Source organism: Eubalaena glacialis, chromosome 13 (assembly GCF_028564815.1).
Source record: "Eubalaena glacialis isolate mEubGla1 chromosome 13, mEubGla1.1.hap2.+ XY, whole genome shotgun sequence".
In the NCBI taxonomy this organism is placed as follows: domain Eukaryota; kingdom Metazoa; phylum Chordata; class Mammalia; order Artiodactyla; family Balaenidae; genus Eubalaena; species Eubalaena glacialis.
This window is the reverse complement of record NC_083728.1, coordinates 2393102-2416067: the sequence shown is the minus strand read 5'-3', so window position 1 is coordinate 2416067 and position 22966 is coordinate 2393102. Positions and strand designations below refer to the sequence as shown.

General features: G+C 49.6%; 1 protein-coding gene across 1 annotated transcript in view; it reads left to right on the top strand.

Moving 5' to 3' along the window:
- CDH4 (cadherin 4) overlaps positions 1-22966 on the top strand; it is a 562448-nt gene that overhangs the window by 404131 nt on the left and 135351 nt on the right. Inside the window, exons 4-5 of the mRNA XM_061207811.1 lie at positions 14368-14472; positions 20561-20734. Of these exons, the coding sequence (XP_061063794.1) occupies positions 14368-14472; positions 20561-20734 (279 nt within the window). The remainder of the gene's footprint in view (positions 1-14367; positions 14473-20560; positions 20735-22966) is intronic.

Genomic DNA, 22966 nt, shown 5'->3' with positions numbered 1-22966 from the left:
GCAAAGGAAAGAGTAAGAGATATTGGGAAAATGGTAAGAAGTTCTAACATGAGTATGTTTGGAATATGAGGGGGAGAGATAAAATGGAGCAAAAGTAATTATGAAAAAATATTGGCAGAAAATATTCCAAAACTGGCAACAGACATCCAGGCATAGATTCAAAAAGCCCTATGAACTCTAAACAGGATAAATATAAAGAAAACTGCACTTAGGCACTTTCTTAGTCCATTCAATAGGCTATAACAAAATACCATGGACTGGGGGCTTACAAACCATAGAAATTCATTTCTCAACTCTTCTGGAGGCTGGAGGTCTGAATCAGAGTGGCACAGGGTCAAGTTCCCACGAGGGCCCTCTTCCAGATTGCTGCCTTCAGACTTATATCCTCACATGGCAGAGAGCAAAGATAGGAGGCCAGCTCACTCGCAACTCCTGTAAGGACACTAATCCTGTTATGGAGACTCCATCCTGATGACCTCCCCTAATCCTAATCACCCCCGAAAGGCCTCACCTCCTAATATCATCCCATTGGGAGATAGGGTTTCAACAAAAGAATTTTGGGAGGACACAGTCCACAATAGGCATTTTAAGGTAAAATGGTTGAAAACAAAAGTCAAGGAGAAAATCTTGGAAGCAAATAGAAAAGACAGAGTTTCTTTGAAAGAGGAATAATTAGATGTAAAACTGACTTCTCAACAGGAACTATGGAGGTTGGAAGACAATGGAATGATATTTTTAAAGTGCTAAAGAAAATAGAATTCTATTATTCAGTAAAACGTCCTTCACAGAGTAAAGGTGAATAAAGACATTTTTAAACAAATAAAAACTGAAAGAATCTGTCACAAGTTGTGTTCTTCAGGCAAAAATAAGATGAAGTAGAAAACCAAGAATGAGAAGATAAAGTAGATGGGAAAATACCAGTGTATAATTACAGGGTAATGTTTTGTGGGATGTAAAGAAGATGACTCAAATTCATGACAAGAATGGCATAGATTTTGAGAAGGGATAAATAGAGTCAAAGGGATCTAGGATGCTTGTGTTGTCCTGGAAGACGATGGAAATATCAAACTAATATGATACTTGGATGAGACACATCATTAAGAGCCATAGTGATGGATACGTTACTTTAAGGTGCACATGAAACACTGACCACGATTGACCATAGTCTAGGTCCAAAAGTAAATCTTAACTTCAGGAGTTACCTAAAGTCTACATAGTGTCTAAACTAGCACTAAACTGATAAAAATGTATCTATTATAATAACAGATATTTATTTCTCTTAGACTTTTCATATAATTCTAACACTATCATATATGAAGATCTTATGCTATAGCTGGATAATTTAGTATTAGTAACACAGCACTGGGACAGGGGACAGCTAAATTCTCCCTCCATTCTAGACGTATTTCTTGTTTAAATATTGTCACCTTTTTTAGTCTTCATATTTAGGCAGTATGTTTTAAAAGACCATTAAATAACATAATTTGTCATTTTCCTCGGTAATCAGTGTGAATTTTCAAATAAACATGCTTCTTAAACAATAAAAAAGATTCATAGGATTAAGTTCTAACATAATAGATGGAAAATAGAATAATAAAACTTATCAATCTAAAAAAATGCAAGGAAAGAAAAGTGAAAAGATAGAATAGATGAGATATTTGTCTTTAAGTAAGATGGTAGATTTACAAATATATTATTAATTATAATAATTGAAAATAGATTCACTCATAATTAAAAGAAAACAAATTGACAGGTTATATTTTTTAAAATCCAACTATATGCAGCTTACAAAAGATACATCTAAAAAGTATAAGGATAAAAAACAAATACCATATGCTAACACATATATGGAATCTAAAAAAAAAAAAAAGTCATGAAGAACCTAGGGGCAGGATGGGAATAAAGATGCAGACCTACTAGAGAATGGACTTGAGGACACAGGGAGGGGGAAGGGTAAGCTGGGACAAAGTGAGAGAGTGGCATGGACATATATACACTACCAAACGTAAAATAGATAGCTAGTGGGAAGCAACCGCATAGCACAGGGAGATAGCTCGGTGGTTTGTGACCACCTAGAGGGGTGGGATAGGGAGGGTGGGAAGGAGGGAGACACAAGAGGGAGGAGATATGGGGATATATGTATATGTATAGCTGATTCACTTTGTTATAAAGCAGAAACTAACACACCATTGTAAAGCAATTATATTCCAATAAAGATGTTGAAAAAAAAAAGTATAAGGATAGAGAAAGTTGAAAATCAAAGCATAGGGAGGGAAATACCGTGCAAATACTAATCAGAAGAAAGTTGGTGAGGGCTCTGTTGCTGTAAGAATGAATTCGTGTGCACTTGTAACATGACTTCAGAATATTTGAGCAAAAGTTGATAGAACTAAAGGAGAAATAAATAAGTATACAATCAATGGTAAATTTTAACAAATATCTCTGAGTAAGTAATAGAACAAGCAGACAAAATGTCAGTAAGGAAATAGAAGATTAGGAGCACAGAATTAAGACGTCTGACCTTAGTGAGTTGTATATAAAACACAGAAACCGGCTGCTGCTAAATACAGATTCTTTTCAAGTATACTCAGAACATTTACCAAATTTAGCCATAGGCTGAGCCTTCAAGCAAAATTCAACATGCTTCAAAAGTTTAGAATCAAACATAGTTTGTGTTCTTACCTCAGAGCAATTAAGCTAGAAATCAATAACAAAGAAAATAACTGAAAAATCCCCATAGATTTGGAAGTTAAGTAAGTGCCTTCTTATTAACCCTCGGGTAGAAAATAAATCACATGGAAATGAGAGAATATTCTGAACTGAGTAATAAAACTAGCTGGATGTAGCTGAAGTCACACCAGATAGAAATGCATAGCCTTACATACGTATATTAGAAGATAAAGAAGGCAGAAAATCAGTGATGTTAACATTCACCTCAAGAAATTATAAAAAGAAGAGGAAATGAAACACTTTGTGTTTCAACACAAACAAAGGAGAAAATAATGAAACAGAAAATAATAGAATCAACAAAGACAAAAGTTGGTTCTTTACTGAACTGTAGACTTAGTAAGAAAAAAAACCTGCAAATAATCTCTATCTGGAATGGAAAGAGGACATCGTGACCAATCGCACAGACATTAGAAAGGTCATTTGCGGGCATTATGTACAATTTATACCAATATATTTGAAAATATATGTGAAATGGATAACATTCTAGAATATAAAATTTACCAAAACTAACATGAAAGGAAAATCTGAACTGTTTTATTATTATGAACAAAATTTTAATTCAAATTTTTATCACAAAAAAATACGCACACCAGGATGGCTCCACTGGTAAGTTGTAACCAAGCTGTAAGGAGTTGAAACTCATCTTACAAGAGGGGTCACTTCCCCGACCAAATGGGCACCATGCTGAAACCAGCACGAACCTTGAAAGAACAGTGAGAGAAAGGGTCATTACACGCCAGTCCACTCATAAATAGAGGGGAAAAAAGCCGAGGCAAAATATTAACACACTCAAATTCAGCCATGTTTACATGGGGTATATAATGGCCACATTCGTCTGTTCCAAGAATGCGAGGTTTGGTTTAACACTTAAAAGTTAATCCAAGTAATTCAACACAGAATAAAGAATAAACATCACATGATCATCTGAATAGTGACTGTTAAATTTAACTTCATTCAGGATGAAAATATTCAACAAATTAGGAAAAGAAGAGACCATTGTTTTTTTTTTGTTTTTTTGTTTTTTTGTTTTTAAAGAGGAATAGGGATTTACTTTCTTTTTTTATTTTTTTATTTTTTATTTTTTTAAATTTATTTATTTTTGGCTGTGTTGGGTCTTCGTTTCTGTGCGAGGGCTTTCTCCAGTTGCGGCGAGCGGGGGCCACTCTTCATCGCAGTGTGCGGGCGTCTCACTATCGCGGCCTCTCCTGCTGCGGAGCACGGGCTTCAGACGCGCAGGCTCAGTAGTTGTGGCTCACGGGCCCAGTTGCTCCGCGGCATGTGGGATCTTCCCAGACCAGGGCTCGAACTCGTGTCCCCTGCATCGGCAGGCAGATTCTCAACCACTGCGCCACCAGGGAAGCCCCAAGAAGAGACCATTCTTAATCTCACAAAGGGTGTCCACAGCAAACATCCAGTCTACAGTCGGAATACTCGAAGCCTTTCTTGACATCAGAAATAGGACAAGGACACTCTTACATTACACGCCAGAGCTTCAAGCCAGTGAGGTCAGGCAAGAAAAAGAAATTGGAATAAATAGAACTAGCGTTATGTGTAGCTTATATAATTGTGAATGTAGAAAATCTGAAATAATCTGTAGATAAGTAACTGGAATTAATGAATGATGTTAGCAAGGGCACTGGATATAAAAGCAATTGCACCTCTACGGACCAGGAATAAATAGTTAGAAAATAAAATCTGAACCAGATACCAATTACAATAGCATTAAAAATTATAGTTATAAACCTAACAAAAAATTTTCAAGACACATATTACTGAGAACAATTAAAGAAGATCTTTAAAAATAGAGGGATGTGCCCTGCTCATAACATAAGAGACTTAAAGTTGTGAGGATGTCAGTTCTACCCAAAGGTTTCTATAGATTCAATACAATCCCAACAAAAATCCCAGCATGTTTTTTCTTTGCTTGTCTATAGAAGGGTTAAGAGCTGACTTTAAATTTTTAAATAGAAATACAGGGGCCCAAGAATAACCTAGAATCACACAAAGATGGGAGGACCTGGTGTTTCGGACATCAAGACTACAAGTAAAGCACACCAGTTTCTCGACCTCACCACTGTTGGCATGTGGGACCCGATCATGCTCCGACGTGGGCCGCCCTGGGCACTGCAGGATGTTCAGCAGCGTCCCTGGCCCCCACCCCCTAGATGCCAGCAGCACCCCAGCACCCCCGCTTGCACCCAAAGCTGTCTCCAGTCATTGCCAAATGCTCCCCGGGGGCAAAATCGCCCCATCGGAGAACCACGGAACTACAGTAATTAGATGGTGTCGTTTGAGAGCAAAACGAATGGAACAGAATAGCAAGCCCAGAAAAAATACTTAATGTTTTAAAAAATCGTCTTCATGGAGGTTTAACTTTTATTCAACACAGTTCACCCACTTCACATACACGACTTGATGAACCTTGTCAAATGCACACGGTGCCAACACTTGATTTGTTTGAGTGGCACCAGATGGCAAAGGCCAGAAAGCTACAGCCCACAGGTCTCGTCTGACCTGCCACCTGCCTTTTGATGGCCTGAAAGCTAAGAATGGTTTCTGTATTTTTAAATGGTTGTATAAGTGCTTGTATTAATATCCTCGACTTTGCTTCTTGGCCTACAAAGCCTAAAATATTTAACTATCTGACCCTTTAACAAAAAGCCTGCTAAGCCCTACTTAGAATAGTGGGTGAGGACTATCTTTTCAATAAGTGATGCTGGGCCAGTCGGGTACCCTTAAGGGGAAAACGTGAAGTGACCCTGTACCACACTCCACACCCCAGATCAATTCCAGGTGGATTGTAAATCTGAGTGTTCAAGACAAACCAAACAAATGGAAGAGAATATAGGGAGTGATGTGTGGGGAAAGCTTCCTTATACACAACCCATGAAGCACGGGGTATCCAGGGCAGGTCGATGATTGGACCTGGTTACAAATAAGAATGTACTCATCAGAGCACGTACTTAAGAAAGTGAAAAGATAAGCCAGAGCTGGAGAGAGGATATTTGTGACCCTTAACGACTGACAAAGGAGGCACGTCCAGACTATATAAAGAGAGCCTCAAATCACTACATAAAGACAGGTAACCTAATGATAGAAGAAAAAAGAACACAGGCTGTCCACCAAAGTGAAGAGCCAGGGGGTGGATCAGTGTGAGGGCCTGTCAACCTCAGCAGCGCAACGCAGATTAAAGCCGAAAATCCACCAGAATGGCTAACCTTAGAAAGACTGGAAATACCAAATATTGGTGAGAATGTGCCGAAGCTGGAGTTACTGTGTGCTCTTGGTGGGCGTGCGTAATGGTGCAGCCTCTCTAGCAGCAACGGGCGTTTTCATCGGAAGTTGAATATACGTTTGCCTGGTTGAAAGGAAAACTGTTCCTCTTCTCACACTTCTGACACCAAAGGTGTAGGTTTTCCACCCCAGCCGGTTCTCTGACTTTCCGTGGACACCAACTAGGTGTTCTCTAATTTAATTCAGTTCTGACACTCGCAGCCCGGAGTCAGTGCAGACCCCGCAGGCTCAGGGTTCAGTCCCAAAAGCCCACCCCGCTTCAGGCGTCACTTACAAGTGGTGGGTCTCCAGGTTACTCGCTTCTGCCCAGCTTGGTTCCCACGACCCCCACCTCAGTTCAATAATTTGCTACGATGGGTCACAGAACTCGGGGCAACACTCACTTACTATTCCTGGTTTACCATGGAGGATATTATAAAGGACACAGAGGAGCATCCGATGAAGAGTTACATAGGGCGAAGTCTGGAAGGGTCTCAAGTGCAGGGGCTTCTATCCCTGTGGCGACGATGGGGTCCACTACCCTCCTGGCACATGGACGTGTTCACCAACCTCGAAGCTCTCCACACCCCAGGGTTTAGGGAGTTTTATGGAGGTTTCATCACATAGGCATGATCGATGAACTCGGCCTCCAGCCCCTCCCCTCTCCCCAGAGGATGGGGGGTGGGTCTGAGAGCTCCAAGCTTCTAATCATGGCTTAGGCTTTCTGGTGGCCAGCCCCCTCCAGGAGCCCACCCAGAGTCACCTCACTAGAACAAAAGATGCTCTCTCACCCAGGAAATTCCTAGGGACCTAGGAGCTCTGGGTAAAATACTCCTGTCAGCCCATCACTGCAGAGATTACAAGGGTTTTGAGAGCTCTGTGTCGGGAATGGAGGGCAAAGGCCAAATGTGTATTTTTTATTATGCTGCTGGTTTCAGGTACAAGCCCAACGGAAGTGTGTACACATTCGTACCAACAGCTCTGCACCAGAATTTGATAAACCTGAAAAGAATCCAAACACTCATCCTCATTAAGTTGGATAAGTACCTGGTGGTGGATTCATACAGTGAATTTCTATATAGCAGCAAAAATGAACAAAGCAACAGGATGGGTAAATCTCACAGACACATATCGAGGGAAAGAGGGCAGGCACCCAGGCAGGAAAGTGCAGACTGTGAGTCCAGACGTGGACAGCTCAGAGTTGCATGTACAGCCGCGCAGGGGACCGCTGTGGGAGGGGAGAGGAGGTGGCCCTGGTGGGGGCCTGAGGGACGTGAGGGGGTCCTGGGGACAGGTGTTCATTCTATGATCATTCGTGTGTTCACTGACGTTTCAAGCGCTTTCCTGCATGTCGTTTCTAATTCACGATTTTCAAACATTTTTTAATGCATGCAGAGGGCTTCCTGGCTGGGTTTGGAGAGGTGGGGAGCTCAACGAGAACGTCGCCAGCAGGAGTTGTGTTAGCAGAAGTTTCTAGAAACACAAGGGCCTCCTTCAAAGGAGCCATTTGCAGCATTAAAAGTCCCGAGAAGCTCTTACCAAAAGGAGCCTTGAAGCAAATCCCTGGAGGAGGGCGCGAGGGGACCCCCTAATTTCCCGGTTCTGTAAATTCCATCTCTCCCGTGTCAAGGTCCTGTCAAGCGCAGTCTCCCTTGTCCGTTATTCCAGTGACTGTGGAGCCAGCAAAAGTGACAGCTTTCCAGTTAGGTGAACCATAAAAATTTGGCAACTTCTCCCCTTTTCCTTTCCTTTCTTAGCAACAATTTAAAGGCGGTCTTTTTGTGGGTAATACAAGCAGGGCTGGAATCTGGAAGAACATTTTTGTGTGCAGTCTTGCAGGAAAGCTGATAGCAATTCAATTAGAAAATGTAAATGAGGTCACGTATTTCCCACGGGAGTGCTGAATCGCCCCCGAGGAATCAGAGCAATATTCCAGCCTAACAGTAAATACTGAAGATAAAGTTCCTCGCACCGTTGTCATCTGACTGGTTGCGGTAGCGTTTGGAATTGTCAATGGGACCTGTGGGTATAGTTTGCAAGAAAGAAACTGTTGTTTATGAAACTAATATTGGGTCTTAGAGTGTGTCAGCATCTATGAAAGATAAACTCAGCTGAGCGTTACCCAGCAGCCGGACCAGGCCCAGATGCTGAAGCGCTTTCTTTCCTTGGGGTCTCTGCCTCCCCGGGTGGATGGGCTGAACTTTTCCCCCCAAAGTTCCTGTGTTGAAGTCCAAACCCACAGAACCTCAGAATGGGACTGGGTTTTCAGATGTGATTAGTTCAGGTGACGTCCCTAGGGCGGACGGACCCTAATCCAACATGACAAGTGAGCTTATTAAAAGGGGAATTTGGACGCAGACACGCTCACGGACAGAACTTCGTGTACAGATGAAGACAGGGATCGAGGTGATGCTTCTACAAGCCAAGGAACCCCGAAGATTGCCAGCAGCCACCAGAATCTAGGAGAGGGACTGGGACAGATATGCTTGGCCCTCAGGAGGGACAGCCCTGCCACGCCTGGGTCTTGGCCTGTGGCCTCCGGAACTGAGACATGAACGTCCGTTGTGGAAGCGCCCCAGTCTGTGGTGCTTTGATTCGGTGACACCAGGGCACTCAGTCACCAGGGGTGTGGCCGGTGCCTTCCAGCTGAGGTGGACGCCCGGCCCTGGGGGTGTGCCGACAGGCCCAAGGCAGCCTCCCAAAGATGGGATGCGAGTCTGGAGCCGGGCATCCAAGCCAGCGGTCCCGATGCCTCAAGTTCTCTCCTCACCTCTGCTTGCGTCTCCACGACCGGCGAGGACGAGTCTTGCCAAGACCCCGATTCTTTAAGCCCCTGGGGTCCATCACCCCCATTCCCACGGTCTGCCCCCTGCGAGTGGGCAGAGCCCATCTTGGTATCATGGACGCCCAGGTTGGTTACAAGACAATGGAATGGAGAGGGCCTGGTTGAGAAGCAACTCCTGCAACCCCCTGGCGGTGCAGCCCCTAAGGAAAGTCTGGCCCCCGAGCGGCCCTGCGTCCCAGCATCACCCGCTTTCCATGAGCGCCAGAGGGCTAGTGCCCGCGCCTAAACGCCTACACTGCCGACTCGGAGTTTCAACCAAAGGGGGCCCGTGGGGCTTTCCACGCCAGGCGTCACCTTGGGAAAGCACCTGAAGGTCATTAGGTGGAGCCGAGTAACAGAGCGCACACCTTCAGAAAGTAGCAAGACGGTCCTTTTATGCTTTTCCAAAAGGCGGCCTCAGTGTGACTGAGAAACAGCAACTCCCAGAAAACAGACAACAGTGTGGTCAGCGAGCTTGCAGACAGCCGTCCGCGTGCCTGTTTTCCCCGGGAGGACGGCAGCTGCGTTAGTGAGTGATAATGACCTTCTCGCTCCTGCCTGTTCAGACGGGGCCGCCCACGCGGGCCTGCTTCAGGCGCGGGCTTGACTGCCTAGGGGACGGCGGGAGAAACAGGTGTTTCCTTCTCCACGTCAGAGACCGCGCAGCTGCCGGGAAGGAGGCTGTCCCCTGTCCAGAGTCCGTGGTCATGACCACAGCCCGGCGGCCCGCCCCGGCGATGGGCGATCGGTAGTAGATCTCAGCGGACGCGCGGAGCTCCCCAGAAGACTGCAGCGTTTAACTCGGCCAGCGTGAAGGCACGAGTGATTTCTAATTGCTGGAACGTGCGTTTTCTGCGGTTGTGGAGAGCCGCCCTCGGGCGGGGCTGCCGGCGGCCCTGGGGTCGGCAGGAGTTACGCGGTGGAGGAGGTCCAGCTCGGGCTGTGTTTCAGGCTGCAGACGGCCTTGAGCGAGTGTCGGGGTCAACCCTTCATTTTGCCGAAGAAAGGTGCCCAGGGTCCCACAGCCCAGGGAGAAAAGCATCACGGTCGTTGGTCACTTTCCCTGGCCTGTCCCAGGGTGGGCCGGGGGGGGCGGGTCGCAGACTGGGGCACCGTCTCACGGAGATTTGAGGGGGACGAGGGAATGAGGGTGACGGGTGGCTCACTGACTCCCACGGCGGGGGGGAGCAAAGGGCACAAGAAAGAGGGGCCACTGCCAGGCAGGGAAGCCTCGGACACGCAGGCCAGGGGAGAGGAATGGACTGCACGATCCTGCCCTGGCTCGTTCCTGTGGGCCAAGGAGCGAGACCCCGAGGGGGCAGGTGAGCGGCGGGCATGCTCGAAGGACTTTGAGCCCCGTGAGTCAGAAAGATCCCACGTCGCTCCCTTGGTCACTGGGTGAGTGAAGGCTGTTTGCATGTCCCCGCCGGACACTTCCTAACGTTCTAAGATGCAGTGGCATCACCGGGAATGGTCCCACGAGGGCGGCGACAGGCCTGACCACTGAGCTGCAGCCACGGGGTGGACTAAGGTGGGGTGCCTGGCGGGGGGCTGGGCCGGGAGAGGGTAGAGGCGGCCGCTGTGTCCTGGGGGTCAGGAGGGTGACATCTGAGTCGAGACCTGAGGTGAGAGAAGCCAGCGTTCCCACAGAGGGAGCATCCGCGGGCTGGGGGAGGTGGCCGGGCAGGTCCCTGGCCAGGCGGCCCTTGGTCAGGCATCTGAGTCTATTTTAGGGTGTGTCAGGGCCCCAGCGAGGGCTGAAAGCGGGGGAGGGGGAGGCTGCTTCTGCTGCAGCCCCGGGTCGGCCAGCACAGCGCTCAGCCTGCTTCCTGCTTGTCTCTGCAGGGCTGGTTTGCTAAGTGGGGTGGAGGCCCCCAGGGGCCGGCCCAGCTCCGTCTCCCAGCCCGTGGGGTCCATCACCCCTCACTGCTGTGCTCTGGCCACTGTCCCGTCCCTGCCCTGGGAGGTCCCGCCACCCGGTACCCCTGCCTGGATCCTAGAATCTCCCCTCTCTCAGCTTATCCTTTTCCTGAAACAAAACAAAAGGCTCAGAGGGCACGAGGCCACGCCCACCCCACCAGATCCACTGCTTTGCCCCCATGTCCCTGTGGGGGTGATGTCCCGTCACTTCTGCAGGACCTGCCCCGCCCCCAGCAGTGCTCTTCGCCTCTCCTGCAGCAAAGCAAGCGCTGTGATGTGAGTACAAAAAGGAGAGGAGAGAGACTCTCCCTCACTGCCTGTCAAACGCTAACCTTCCTCCTGACCAAAGCCTTCCAGGATCACCCACACCAACAAAACTGACCATTTTTCTCACTAATTGACACGAATTGAGTGATGCCACTTGGTCCCACTGCTAACAACTCCAGGAAAAAGTCATACATTTTGGCCTAACTTGCTAATTTAATTTTTTTTTTTACTGTGATTGTATTTTTTTTCTGTAAACTACAGAGTAATTTCTTTTATGTTGTTCCTGGCAAAACATAATTTTCTGGATTCTCCAGAGCCAGTTCCCAGCCAGGGTACTCACAGGAGATGCCTGGAGGCAGCTTGGCTTGTGTCAACGGGAGGAGTAGGGGGCGGGGGGGAATGCTGCTCAACACCCTGCAAACGCGCAGGACACCCCCCAGGGGATGCCCTGGGTCCACACGTCGGCTCGAGCCGGGCAGGGGCAGGCGGAACTGCTCGGGCGCTGGGGGTCCTTGCGTGCCGGGGGGCGAGGATGGCCGAGCAGCCTGGCCAGGCTCGTGGAGGACACACACACACACACACACACACACACACACACACGGTGGGGCGGGCTTGTCTGAACATTCAGGCATCCCCCAACTTCCTTACCGTGGCCCGTAAAGCAGACACGTCCTCCCCTGTGCTCCCGTCCACTACACCTGCATCCTGCCTGCTCCCAGGGCTGCACGGGTGGGCGCATTGTCTTGTGTCTTCATTTCTGGGCGGACACAAGGCTGAAGAGGGCAAGGGGTGTGCTCCGAGCGTCTGTTAAAAGAAGCGTGGTTTTGACACTACTTAAGAACGTGAAGCCTTCCCTCGGGATGATGGTGATGGATACGAGTTGCCTAAAGAACCGCGTCTCAGCTGTTCTCCCAGGGCTGCTCCCACCCTCAGAGTCCCCGGCCCATCTGCCTAGGACACGGGGGCACTGGGTGCCAGGGTCGCAAAGCACAGGCAGCATCTACCCTCCATGTCAGGGCGCCCCATTCCGAGCCGAGGAGCAGGGAGGGGCCGAGGGAGTGGCCTGAGTTCAGACCCCAGCCCCATGAGCCTGGGCCAGTCCCCGGACCTCTGCCCAGGTGTGAGTGAGCACAGCACCCACCCCTCCCTTCCTGGGCTGTCATGGGCGTGAGTGAGCAGGCGGGAGGGGGCGTCCGTCCCTCCCCCCTGCCCCGCACACAGCAGGCAGCGTGTACAGGAGTGTTCGCTTAAGACTGTCCTTCCAAATATAGATGCACAAGGAAATAATCATGCTATTTCATTCAGGAAAACTTTCTTTGTATGATTTTTATGGGAATTTTCAAAACAATCTCCCCTTCTTAGAAGAGATCGCAAGTAAGAAATACCGTAGTGCTTTGCGGGGCATAGATAGGGCATTCGTCTTCCCTATAGTGTCGTGGATGTAAGAAAAAAACCCACTAAGTGCCTTTTCAGAACCAAACTCATGCAAATGTTTGTTTAGAATGGCTCCCATGCTCTATTTGTTAAAGAACGGAGATATCTTTCTGTTGTTTTATTTCGTGTTTGTTAAATACCGTTTTATTCTGTCGGTCCTTAGCTACCATGGAAACCAGGCAGAAGGCTGCAGACAGAACCCTAGTTAAATATTTTAAATATACATGCTTGCAGGCAAACAAAAAGTACCACTTTTCAAATGTATATTGAAAGGGAAGTCGAAGGTAGAGAAATGAACTATCTGTATAGATTTTGGTGCCTCTTTTTTTTTTAATGAAATCTAATTATCCTCAGTGAAAGTCAGTACTGGGTTTGACATTTGGGAGAGTTGAGGAGTGGGAGGATGCCATTTCCCTTATTGAAGCATGTTTAACCCAAAGCTATAAGGAAGCAATGAAAGCAGGAAGGCTGGTGAATCAGAGACAGAGGAGAGGGTCGTAAACAACATTGACATTTGGGGAATGAATCTCATCTACCCTTGTTGCAGCATAAGTAGTGTTAGCCCACAATGCAGACATGGCATGTCATTCCCCGAGTGTTTCATTTTGAGTACAGACCCATGAAATTCATAACGTGGGGGCCCCAAGCCCTACATTGGTCGTGTTTCCGTGGCTGGGACGAGCCACCTCCTTCCCCAACATCAGGGCCACCGAGAGGGTCAGGTGAGACTCTGTGAGCGGGTCTTGGTCACTCTGCATGTAAGAAGGTGCAGGAGCCTACAGGGCTGGACGCTGGACGCTGGTTGAAAGGAAAGGGGTCCCGGGTGGATGCCCCAGCGATGCTTCGTGCGGTGAGACACGCGGGCTGGTTGACCTTCGTGGTGAAAGAAAAGCAGCCCCGGCCTCATCAGGGCTCCATCCTGAGGGCTTCCCCTCCCTACATCTCACGGGAAGGTCAGTGCAGGTGCAGGTCTCGGACCCCCGTCCCTGAGCTGCACACCCACTGCCCAGAGAGGGGCTGGACGCACTGCTCCTGGGCACATGGCCCAGTCTGGAGACCAGAGAGCAGGGAAGACCAGGGAAGTTAAAAAACACAGTTCCCTCCCGCCTGCCCATCCCCTGCCTCCACATTCAGGGTCCACGGGGCTGCACTGCCAGTCAGGGAAAGAAGATCGCACAGGGCACCTTCCCAAGAAGGCACTGCCCTGGGTAATGAAAGCCCATGATTCCATCGGCGGGAGGGCCGGAAAGCTGACCCCAAGCCCCTTGATCAAGAAGTGTCCTCGTGGACATTGGCGGTCAGCTCGCCTGGTTGGCACGTCCCATGGAGAACTAACTTGAAAATTTCCCCATAAATTTAGCTTTTCTTGAATCGGGTGGACTTGTGTTCATGCTATTTTCTCAAAAGTGGGGGGAGTTTAGGGTGCTGAGGCAGGGCAGCACAGGACCCCACGGCTACGTGGGAGAGCCCATGGCGGGTCAGGCTGTCATCTGTGACCCCATCTTGGAAGGTCAGGGCTGCCAGGCGCTCCTTAGAAACGCACAGGGATCTGGGGATTTTGAAGCCGTTTTCATATCCACGTCGCCTCTTGAGGGCAGTGGCTTCTGCTGGGCCATCTTCTCTGGAGAACAGTGGAGCTCGCTGCACTTTGCAGAAGCGGCCGGGCGTCCGTGGGGTTCCGTGTATGGGGTGAGGATAGGGGTGTGTCCAGGCCAGAGGGGTGGCTGAGGTGGTCTGCCCACCCCTTTGGTTGTGGTGAGTGCAGGGCACACGCACAGGACCCTGCTTTTGCTCCCAGGTCTTCAGAAGTGGCAGTTGGGTTTTTGGACTTTTTGTATCTTGTTCATACTTTGCCCCGGCTGCGCCGTGGGTGCAGTTCTTTTTAGTGTCTTACAGTTTCTTTGTATCTGTTGCTCAAGGAGACGTCTGTCCAGGTGCAAGCCCTGCAGCAGAGGGTCCCGGGTCCCAGGTCCCTGCCTGCCTCGCAGTGGGACGCGTCACCTACATTCCCGTCACCAGGAGAGGTGAGCACTACATATCGCTTATTCGCTGCTAACCAGCTGTCACCCTCCTCGAACCATGATGGCTGGGGAGGGACTGGCTGCCTTGAAGACAGAGTCTGGATTGTTTATATTCCCTGCTCAGTGTCACTTCTGAGTGTTTTATGAGTCACCTGTTTGCTTATACTTGGCTCTTCATAATTCTGTGTTCCTACCAGGCAAGTGGTTGGGTGATAGAAAAAGATGACAAATGATAACTTTTTGCATGTAGATTGGAGGAGGTGCATATGACCGTCGTCCTCCCCTGACACTTTCCTCTCTCTCTTTTTTTTTTTCCTTTTTCAAAAAAAGAAAAAAAAAAAAGGCGATAATTTAAAACCTGCCCCAGGTCAGTTTTACATTATTCATCTTTCACTTGTGAATGATGATGGAAAGGAAATGACCGAGCTTCTTCCTAATGTCAGGGAGTCCCTGAAGACCTCACCTAGAAGTCACACTTGATTACGCTCATAATCAGACACAGAGAGCAACCCTCCTTACAAGGCGATCAGGCCCGGGCGGGCACAGGGCTGCTGGGAGCTTAAGAAAATAAGATAATGTGCCCGGTGAGGAGCTAAAAAACAAAAGCCACCTTGGGAAGGCGGGTGTGCAGGTCACTGCTGGGCTCCAGGTTTGGGCTGGGTGCCAGGAGAAGGTGGGAAATGATGACTTTTGGGGGAGGATGGCAGTCGTGCAGCTTGCCTGTGAATCTGGGGCCTCGGCCTTCCCGTGAGAATGGAAGACGGTCCTTGTCTCCATTCCTCCCCTTTTCTCTTGAGTTCACTGAACTGTGTTCCTGAGCATGGGGGCCTTGTCACTTTGCCCCTGGAGAGAGGATGCCTACGCCTGAGACTGGTCCTGAAAACCTGCCGAGAGAGGAACGCCGAGCCCAGAGACGAGGTGACCTAGAAGGATCTTAGACCCCCGTCCTGGGCTCCCCAGGCCCCCACACGCTATAGGCAGAGTGGGGGTACACACCCCTCGAGGGGGACCAGCTCAAGCAACCGCACAGGCACGGGATGGCGTTTTGTCTTTGCCAAGTGCGAGTCCGTTGGGGCAGTGACTCCGTAGCTCACCTGTATCGCTCAGGAGCGAGACCACCGAACCCCCCAGGTTGTGACATGAAGAAGCTACGCTCCAGAAGGTACCCCAGCCTCCTGCCCACGCCCCAGCTGCCCCCAAAGTGCAGAGCTCGTCCAGCCCCGGAGGGGGAAACGGAGGCCCAGAGGCAGGAAAAGACTCATCCCGGGTCCCTGGCCCGGCGCTAAGACCCCAGCCTGGGGAGGCTCCTCCCCTAGTAAATCACCATTTCAGGGTAGAACGAATCCGATGCTAAGCCGGATTGATGAAGGCTCAGTGGGAGAAGCCATCTGAAATGAGAAATGCTTTGTAAATAAGAGCTGATTAAGAAGCAGACGGATTTAGGGCCTCACAAATGAGCGTCTGGCCTCTGCGTGGTCTGTACCTGGGAGCCATGGCCCCTACCCTTCCTCCGCCCCTTTTGGGAAAGGCCCGCTGCGGGCGGAACAGGGCAGACGCGTGTCCTGAGCGGTCCTGGCCCCTCAAGATGCCCCTGTAAAAGCCCGTCTGCCACCCCTTCCTGGGGCCAGGGCTCCAAGGGGTCCCCAGGGCCCAAACGCCGCCACCCCCGCTGCACACTGTCCCCCGCTCGGCGGCTGCTGGTCGAGTACCAGCTACTCCCTGGGGTGGGCTGGGCTGGGCTGAGAGCCCCATCAGAGGACCAGGCAATTTCCTCAGCGCTCGCCATCCTGCAAACCCGCAGGTACCAGCTTGGCTGGCTCCAAGGCCAGCGCAGCAGTGGGGACCCTCCCCGAGCCCCACCAGTTACAAGACCTCTGACTTGGGCTGAACTGTCTGTGAGGAACCAGTGATGTGGAGCCTGGCCAGCCTGTCAGGGCCGGGCTGTTGGTTTTGAGAAAATTGTGACACGTTACATACACAGAGAGAGAGACAAACAAAACACACGTATGTACACATGTACACACATGCACGTGTATATGATACGTAAGCACACAGGCACATGCACATATATGTGTGTGCACGTGTGTCTATATGTGCCTGCCCCTGTACACACATGCGTGTGCCTATATAGGCCTGTAGGTGAACATGCACATGTATATCAGGAGCATAGAGGCCACATTCATGTTATCACCCAACACCTGCCATCGCTGGCGCAGAAACACGGGTGACCGGGGTGCCGTGGGGAAACCGGCAGCTGTTGTCTGTTCGGAAATACCTTCGAGAGTGGCCAGAAACATGATTTACCATTAGTATGATTACGCGTCGGGGTTTGCGTGCCGCACTCTGAGCGGCCCGAGGTCCTCGCGGGTCCAGAAGCGCGTGCTCGCTCCATCACGTGACGGGTCATTGTCATCGTCGGCGTTCCTCCCCCAGAGAAGTGGGTGTGTCTTCCCAGCTGAAGCTAGTGCGGGTCTGGCATTGATCTTCGCCAGATTTTGTTATTACATTTGTCTCACAGCTTTAAAATAGTAGCAAATATGTGCAACTTATTTAAACAACACTAGGGAAATTAACGCTGTGCAAGCCCAGCCTGAGCGAATGAAGACAAAGCAGGTTTTTAAAAGGAGAACAGCTCGATGAAAACCTTGAAAATTCTGAGTCTAAAATTCAGAGGCTCGGGTGAACTTCTGCAGGTGCCCAAGCATCAGCGGGCGAGGCAGACCTGCATTCTCTGTGCCGCACGTGGGAGACGTGGGGGGAGCCGGGACGGCCAGGCTCCGCCTCCCAGAGGCCGTGCTTGTGGCCGGGACCCCTGCCCCAGCACCCCGCACACGCACGCAGACGCGCTCAGAGCAAACACCAAGCGGGTCCCCTGTGCTGAGGCAGGCGCCTGCGCCGGGTGACCCTCGTTTCCTGTGAGGCCGGGAGCCCCCGCAAGGTCATGCGTCTGTGGAGCGTGGCAGGCCCCTGGAGGGCTCACTGAGCACACACGGCAGGCGTCAGCACAGAGGTGGGGAGTCCAGGCGGGAATCTCACACTTGGCATTTCTCACTTGGAAGCTGACGCCGCGGGAACTCGGAAATGCCTCTGCTGGTCCGAGGTTTTTCACTGACGTCCTTGAGCCTCTCTGATGGGAATGTCCGTGTCTGCCCAGCCCACCGCACACTGACACGAGGACCCGTAGAGGGGATGGGGCCTCATGAAGAAACCCCAGAAGTGAGAGGGGCACGCAGATCCTGCCTCTGCCTAAAGAGCTGTGTGGCCTTCAGAAGTCACCTGGCCTCTCTGAGCCGCCCGGTCGCCTCCCCGCTAGAGGGGGGATGACCTTCCTGCAGCCTTGGCAGTAGGGAAGATGCAGGCAGAGACGGTGCAGAACGCTCAGTGCCCACACGGCGTTGGCTGCCCCTGACGCATGGAGAGCAGTTGTCTGCGTCCTGGCTGCAAGGGGGGGGGGTGGCCAGGACCATCCTGAACACTGTTCTGTGATGCTCATCGAGGAGCCTAGAGATGACCCCACCCCTGTCATCATGAGAGATGCAGGGTTGGTCACAAGGCAGCATCTGTTAGTTTGACTTGCATAGACGTTGAGAGAATGTCATGTTTCCGTAGAAATCAAGGCCGCTGGGGATGCACACACCTTCCTTCTGATGAAGGATGGGAAGCGACCTAGGGAAGCCTTTTGGTTTTTAATTGCTACAGACTCTTAAGTGCAGGAGCTCAACACGAAAGACAGCTGGGCCCCTGGTGGGGAGAGTCCCAGAGGGGGGTCTCTTTGGAGTGTGGCTTGTCCAGATGGATTTTTCCATTGATGTAGCATCAAGTTTTGGCATTCAGGACTGATCCTTTTTTTTTTTTTAATTAGTTTTGTCTACGTGTGTCTAACTTATTTCTATGCAACTTTTTTGCAAAAGGGAGTGGGGAAGGTTCAACGGGCAATGCCAAGACCAACAGGTTCTTACTGGGCGGGAGCTCAGCTGGAGGGTGGGGACCCTGCCGTGATTGGAGAGGGGCCGCCGCCTAGGGCCTCCAGCCAACTCTGTCCTCTCTGGCTTGGGCTGTCCTGGTCCGAGGTCTGTCTCTGCCCCGTGAGCTCTCATATGCTCCTGGCTCTGAGACTCGGAGTGGAATGAACATCAACCATGAGAACGGTGCAGAGGCAGCCACACGGGGCACCTTGAAGATAAACATGGAGGCGATATAGGTGTAGATGTCTTGTGTATACGTGAATCCTGTTGGCTCTTCTAATTATACAATTTCATGTACATTATAACATTCAGAAATACAGAAAGGTAAAAGGAATAAATTAAAATAAAAACTCACTGGTGACCAGAGAAAACCAGAGTTTACATTTCTACATATTTCCTTCCAATCTTTTCTCTATCCTTTTAAAAAACATGGGGACTTATGCTGCCTGTATACTTTGGTGCCATTTCTCCACTTCCTATTGGTGTATGGAATTTCTTCATATCTTCGAAGAGTAACTTCTTTTTTTTCTTAATACATCTTTATGGAGTATAATTGCTTCACAATGCTGTGTTAGTTTCTGCCGTACAACAAAGTGAATCAGCCATATGCATACATATATCCCCATATACCCTCCCTCTTGAGCCTCCCTCCCACCCTCCCTATCCCACCTCTCTAGGCCGTCACAGAGCACCGACCTGATCTCCTTGTGCTATGCGGCTGCTTCCCACTAGCTATTTTACTCTTGGTAGTGTATATGTGTCGATACTACTCTCGCTTCGCCCCAGCTTCCCCTTCCCCCGCCCTGTGTCCTCAAGTCCATTCTCTATGTCTACATGTTTATTCCTGCCCTGCCACTAGGTTCATCAGTACCGTTTTTTTTTTTTAAGATTCCATATAGATGCGTTAGCATACGGTATTTGTTTTTCTCTTTCTGACTTACAAAGAGTAACTTCTAATGACACATAGTATCCCAAGATATGAACGTAGTGTAATGCATTTAACTATTATTTACTACCATCAGACTTCCAGAAATTTTTTCCTGGTATTTTTACTATTTCACATATACATAATGTTATTATAAAGACAACTACAGTGAACATCTGTATTTGGAGGGTTTTGTCCACATGCAGTTTCGTTGGGACAGATTTCCAGCTGTGGAGTTATGGGGTCAAAAGCGAGGACCGTTGTTGAGGCCCCTGATAGTAGTTGGCAGAATGCCGCTCCCAGCAGTGAGGAGCCCCGTTGACTTCAGAGCAGCCGACATTCAGTCCCGCTGGCTCCCGCCAGGCATGGGCTCTTATCAGTCTAATTTCCATAGCAACCCTTGGAATTCAGTGCTGTTATTACCAAGCCCGTTTTATAAAAGAAGTAGCTGGAGCTGAGAGAGATTAAGGGACTTGCCCCGTGTCACATGAATCTTTGGTAGCAGGTAAACATAAGACACCAGGTCTGTTTAAAGCCAAATCCCACACCCTCAACCATCACCCTCTGCTGACTCACTCACAACACGCTCCTCAAGGGGGAGGATTCATTTTGTTTACTCTTGTCAGTTTAATGGGTGAGGTGGCTATATTGCTTTAATTTGCGTTGTTTGATGACTGGACATTTTTCATGAGTTTATTGATCCTTTGTATTTATTTTGCTGTTAATTATCTATTTGTGTCTTTTTCCTGTTATAATAAAGTTCCAGTTTTTTCTTATTGATTTGTGGGAACTCTTTATATAGTCAGGCTCTTAGCTGTTTGTCAGATTTGTTGTAAATTCATCAGTTGCTTTTAAGATATGTTTTCGTAAACAAGGGTTTTAAGTTAAAATGTATGAATATTTTCCTTTGTAATTTTTTTCCATTGTTTTGGGCTTAAAAAGCCCTGATGTACTGGTTAAAGAGTCAGCTATATTTTCTTCTTTGTTTATGGTTTCTTAACCCCCATTTAATCTGTAGTCCATTTCTTCGTAGAGATGAGGGTCTTGCTAGATTTTTTTCCCTGACACATCCCCACTTTTCCCAACACCATCCAATCTTTCCCTGGATCTAGGATAGTACAAATTCTAACAGATGCCTTTTCCTCTGCAAAACCTAACCAGGCTTCTTTTCCTCTTCTCTCCCTTCCAAATAACGCTGCAGAAAGGAAAGAAGAGTGCAGCCCTGGACCCTGTCCAGCCGCCAAATGACACGCTGTTGCCGTGGCCGCAGCATCAGAGCTCCAATGGACTGAGGCGGCAGAAACGGGACTGGGTCATCCCGCCCATCAACGTGCCAGAAAACTCCCGCGGGCCCTTCCCGCAGCAGCTGGTGAGGGTAAGTGGAGACCCTCCTGCCGGTGGGGAAGCTCTCGGCTTTAGCCCCTGCCTCTCCCGGGATCTTGCAAATCAAGTCTGATGGGCTCGTTCCTGGAGCCTGGGACCGGCTCTGCACTGGGTGTCTAAGGAGGTCAAGATTTTGCCTTTTCAGTAATGAGACAAGTAATACACAGAACAGAGAAGAGTCAGAAGGGCAGTTGCGTCCTCCAGGGTGGACGGGCTGCTTGCGTTGGGTCCTCTGTCCCCGGTTACTGGCCAGTGACTGCTCTGGTGCATGGAAGGGGATGGGACGGAGGCTTGGGTCGTGGCCTTTGACCTCTGACACCGTCCTTTGGTCTGCACGTTCACACTTCTTCCCGATTATGACTAAGATATTGAATGGAGAATGATGGCTTGTCCGCGCTAACCATGATCTTGGTGAAAAGTCAGAGGTGCTGAGACTGAGCCTGAGGTGCCAGGGGGCAGTTCTGTGTCCCTTCCCTTAGGGTCACCTGCTCCCAACAGCCACCATGAGGCTGCTTTTCCTGAAGGACAGAAGGACTCGTTTTACAAATTTATTTTTCAATAATCAGGGCCATCAACTAGCATTATCTTCTTCCCTTTGAAGGGAAATTGCAACCCAATCTGAGCAACAATTTGATAAAGTGGTGGTGAGAACCCTATTAAATAATCCCATCCGTGGCGTGCGCCTCTCCCCACCTGTGGAGTTAGGACCCCTCGAGTGTTATTAAGGTGTCGGCTTCATTCCTTGGCCTGATTGGTCTGTTTTGTTTCCTGTTCTTTTTGATGCAGAAAGCTGGGGGGTGGGTATTAAAATGCAGAGATGAAGCAGCAAACCTCGCAGGGCCCCCCAGGTCAGACACCCCACCATACACACCACAGCCACGGAGACGTGTCATGACTATTGCCCTGCCTTCACCACATGTGACGCTGTGACTTAGTTTGGTCTTTGTTCCTGTTTCTGGCCAGAACTCGTAAAACCCGTGCAATTTCCTAAATGATAAGAGTGAAAAAGATGTCTGCAGACATCCATAGCAAACCCCTTCTAGCACACCTTAGCTTATGTGCATGAGGGGACTTTCGGGAAGTCCCAAGGGAACCTAAGGCCAGGGCTAGCCACCAGGGGTACCAACCCTGTGACTGCGGGGCTGGGACCTTCACTTTCCCCTTCCCCCCTGCCGCCCGCCCCAGGAGGGAAGAGGGGCTGGATGTTGAATCAGTCACCAGTGGCCCATGATTTAATCAGTCATGCCTACGTAATGAAGTCTCCGTAAAAACCCAAAAGCATGGGGTTCAGAGAGCTTCCTGGGGGTGAACACATGGAGATTCAGTGAGAACGGCACTCGGGGAGGGTGTGGAGGCTCCAAGCGCCTTCCCACACCTCGTCCTACGCCTCTTCCATCTGACTGTTCCCGAGTCACACCCTTTACAATAAACCAATAATCTAGTGAGTACACTGGTTTTCTGAGTTTTGTGAGCTGCTCTAGCAAATTAATCGAACCCAAGGAGGGGGTTGTTGGAACCTCAGATTTACAGCCAGTCGGTCAGAAGCTCAGGTGACAACCTGGACTTGGCAATTGACGTCTGAAGTGGGAGCGTCTCGGGGGACCGAGCCCTTAACCTGTGGGATGGACGCCCTCTCTGGGTAGGTAGTGTCAGAGTTGAGTTAAAAGGTAGGACCCCCAGCTGGTGTCACAGAGAATTGCTGGATGTGGTGACACGTCTGGCGTCAGAAGTGCTGTGTGTGGCAGTCGTGGAAAAAAGGAGGAGCAGGAGGGTGTGTCCAGCTCAGCATATCACCGAACACAAGTGTGTGTGCCCATCACATGGGGGAGGCCAAACAAACCAAAATGTCAGAGTTTGGAGCAGAGAAGTGTTTACTGCAGGGCCAAGCAAGGAGAATGGGTGGTTCGTGCTCAAAAACCTCAAACTCCCTGATGGTTTTTGGGGAGAAGTTTTTATAAGCAAAACTTGGGGTGAGGGCTGCAGGGTGTGTGACTTTCTTCTGACTGGTTGCTGGTGAGGTAACAGGACGGGGCTCTAGGAATCTTGTGCTCAGCCTGGAGCTGCCATCCTCCACCTGGGTGGGGTCCTCAGTTCCTGCAGAAGAAGTGAAGATACTGTTACATATATTCCTTGAGCAGGAACCAGGATCCTGCTTTGATCTCTGCACTGTAGTGCGATTGTTCCCCCTTTGTTTCCACATTCCCTTACTTCCCTGGTTAGCAAG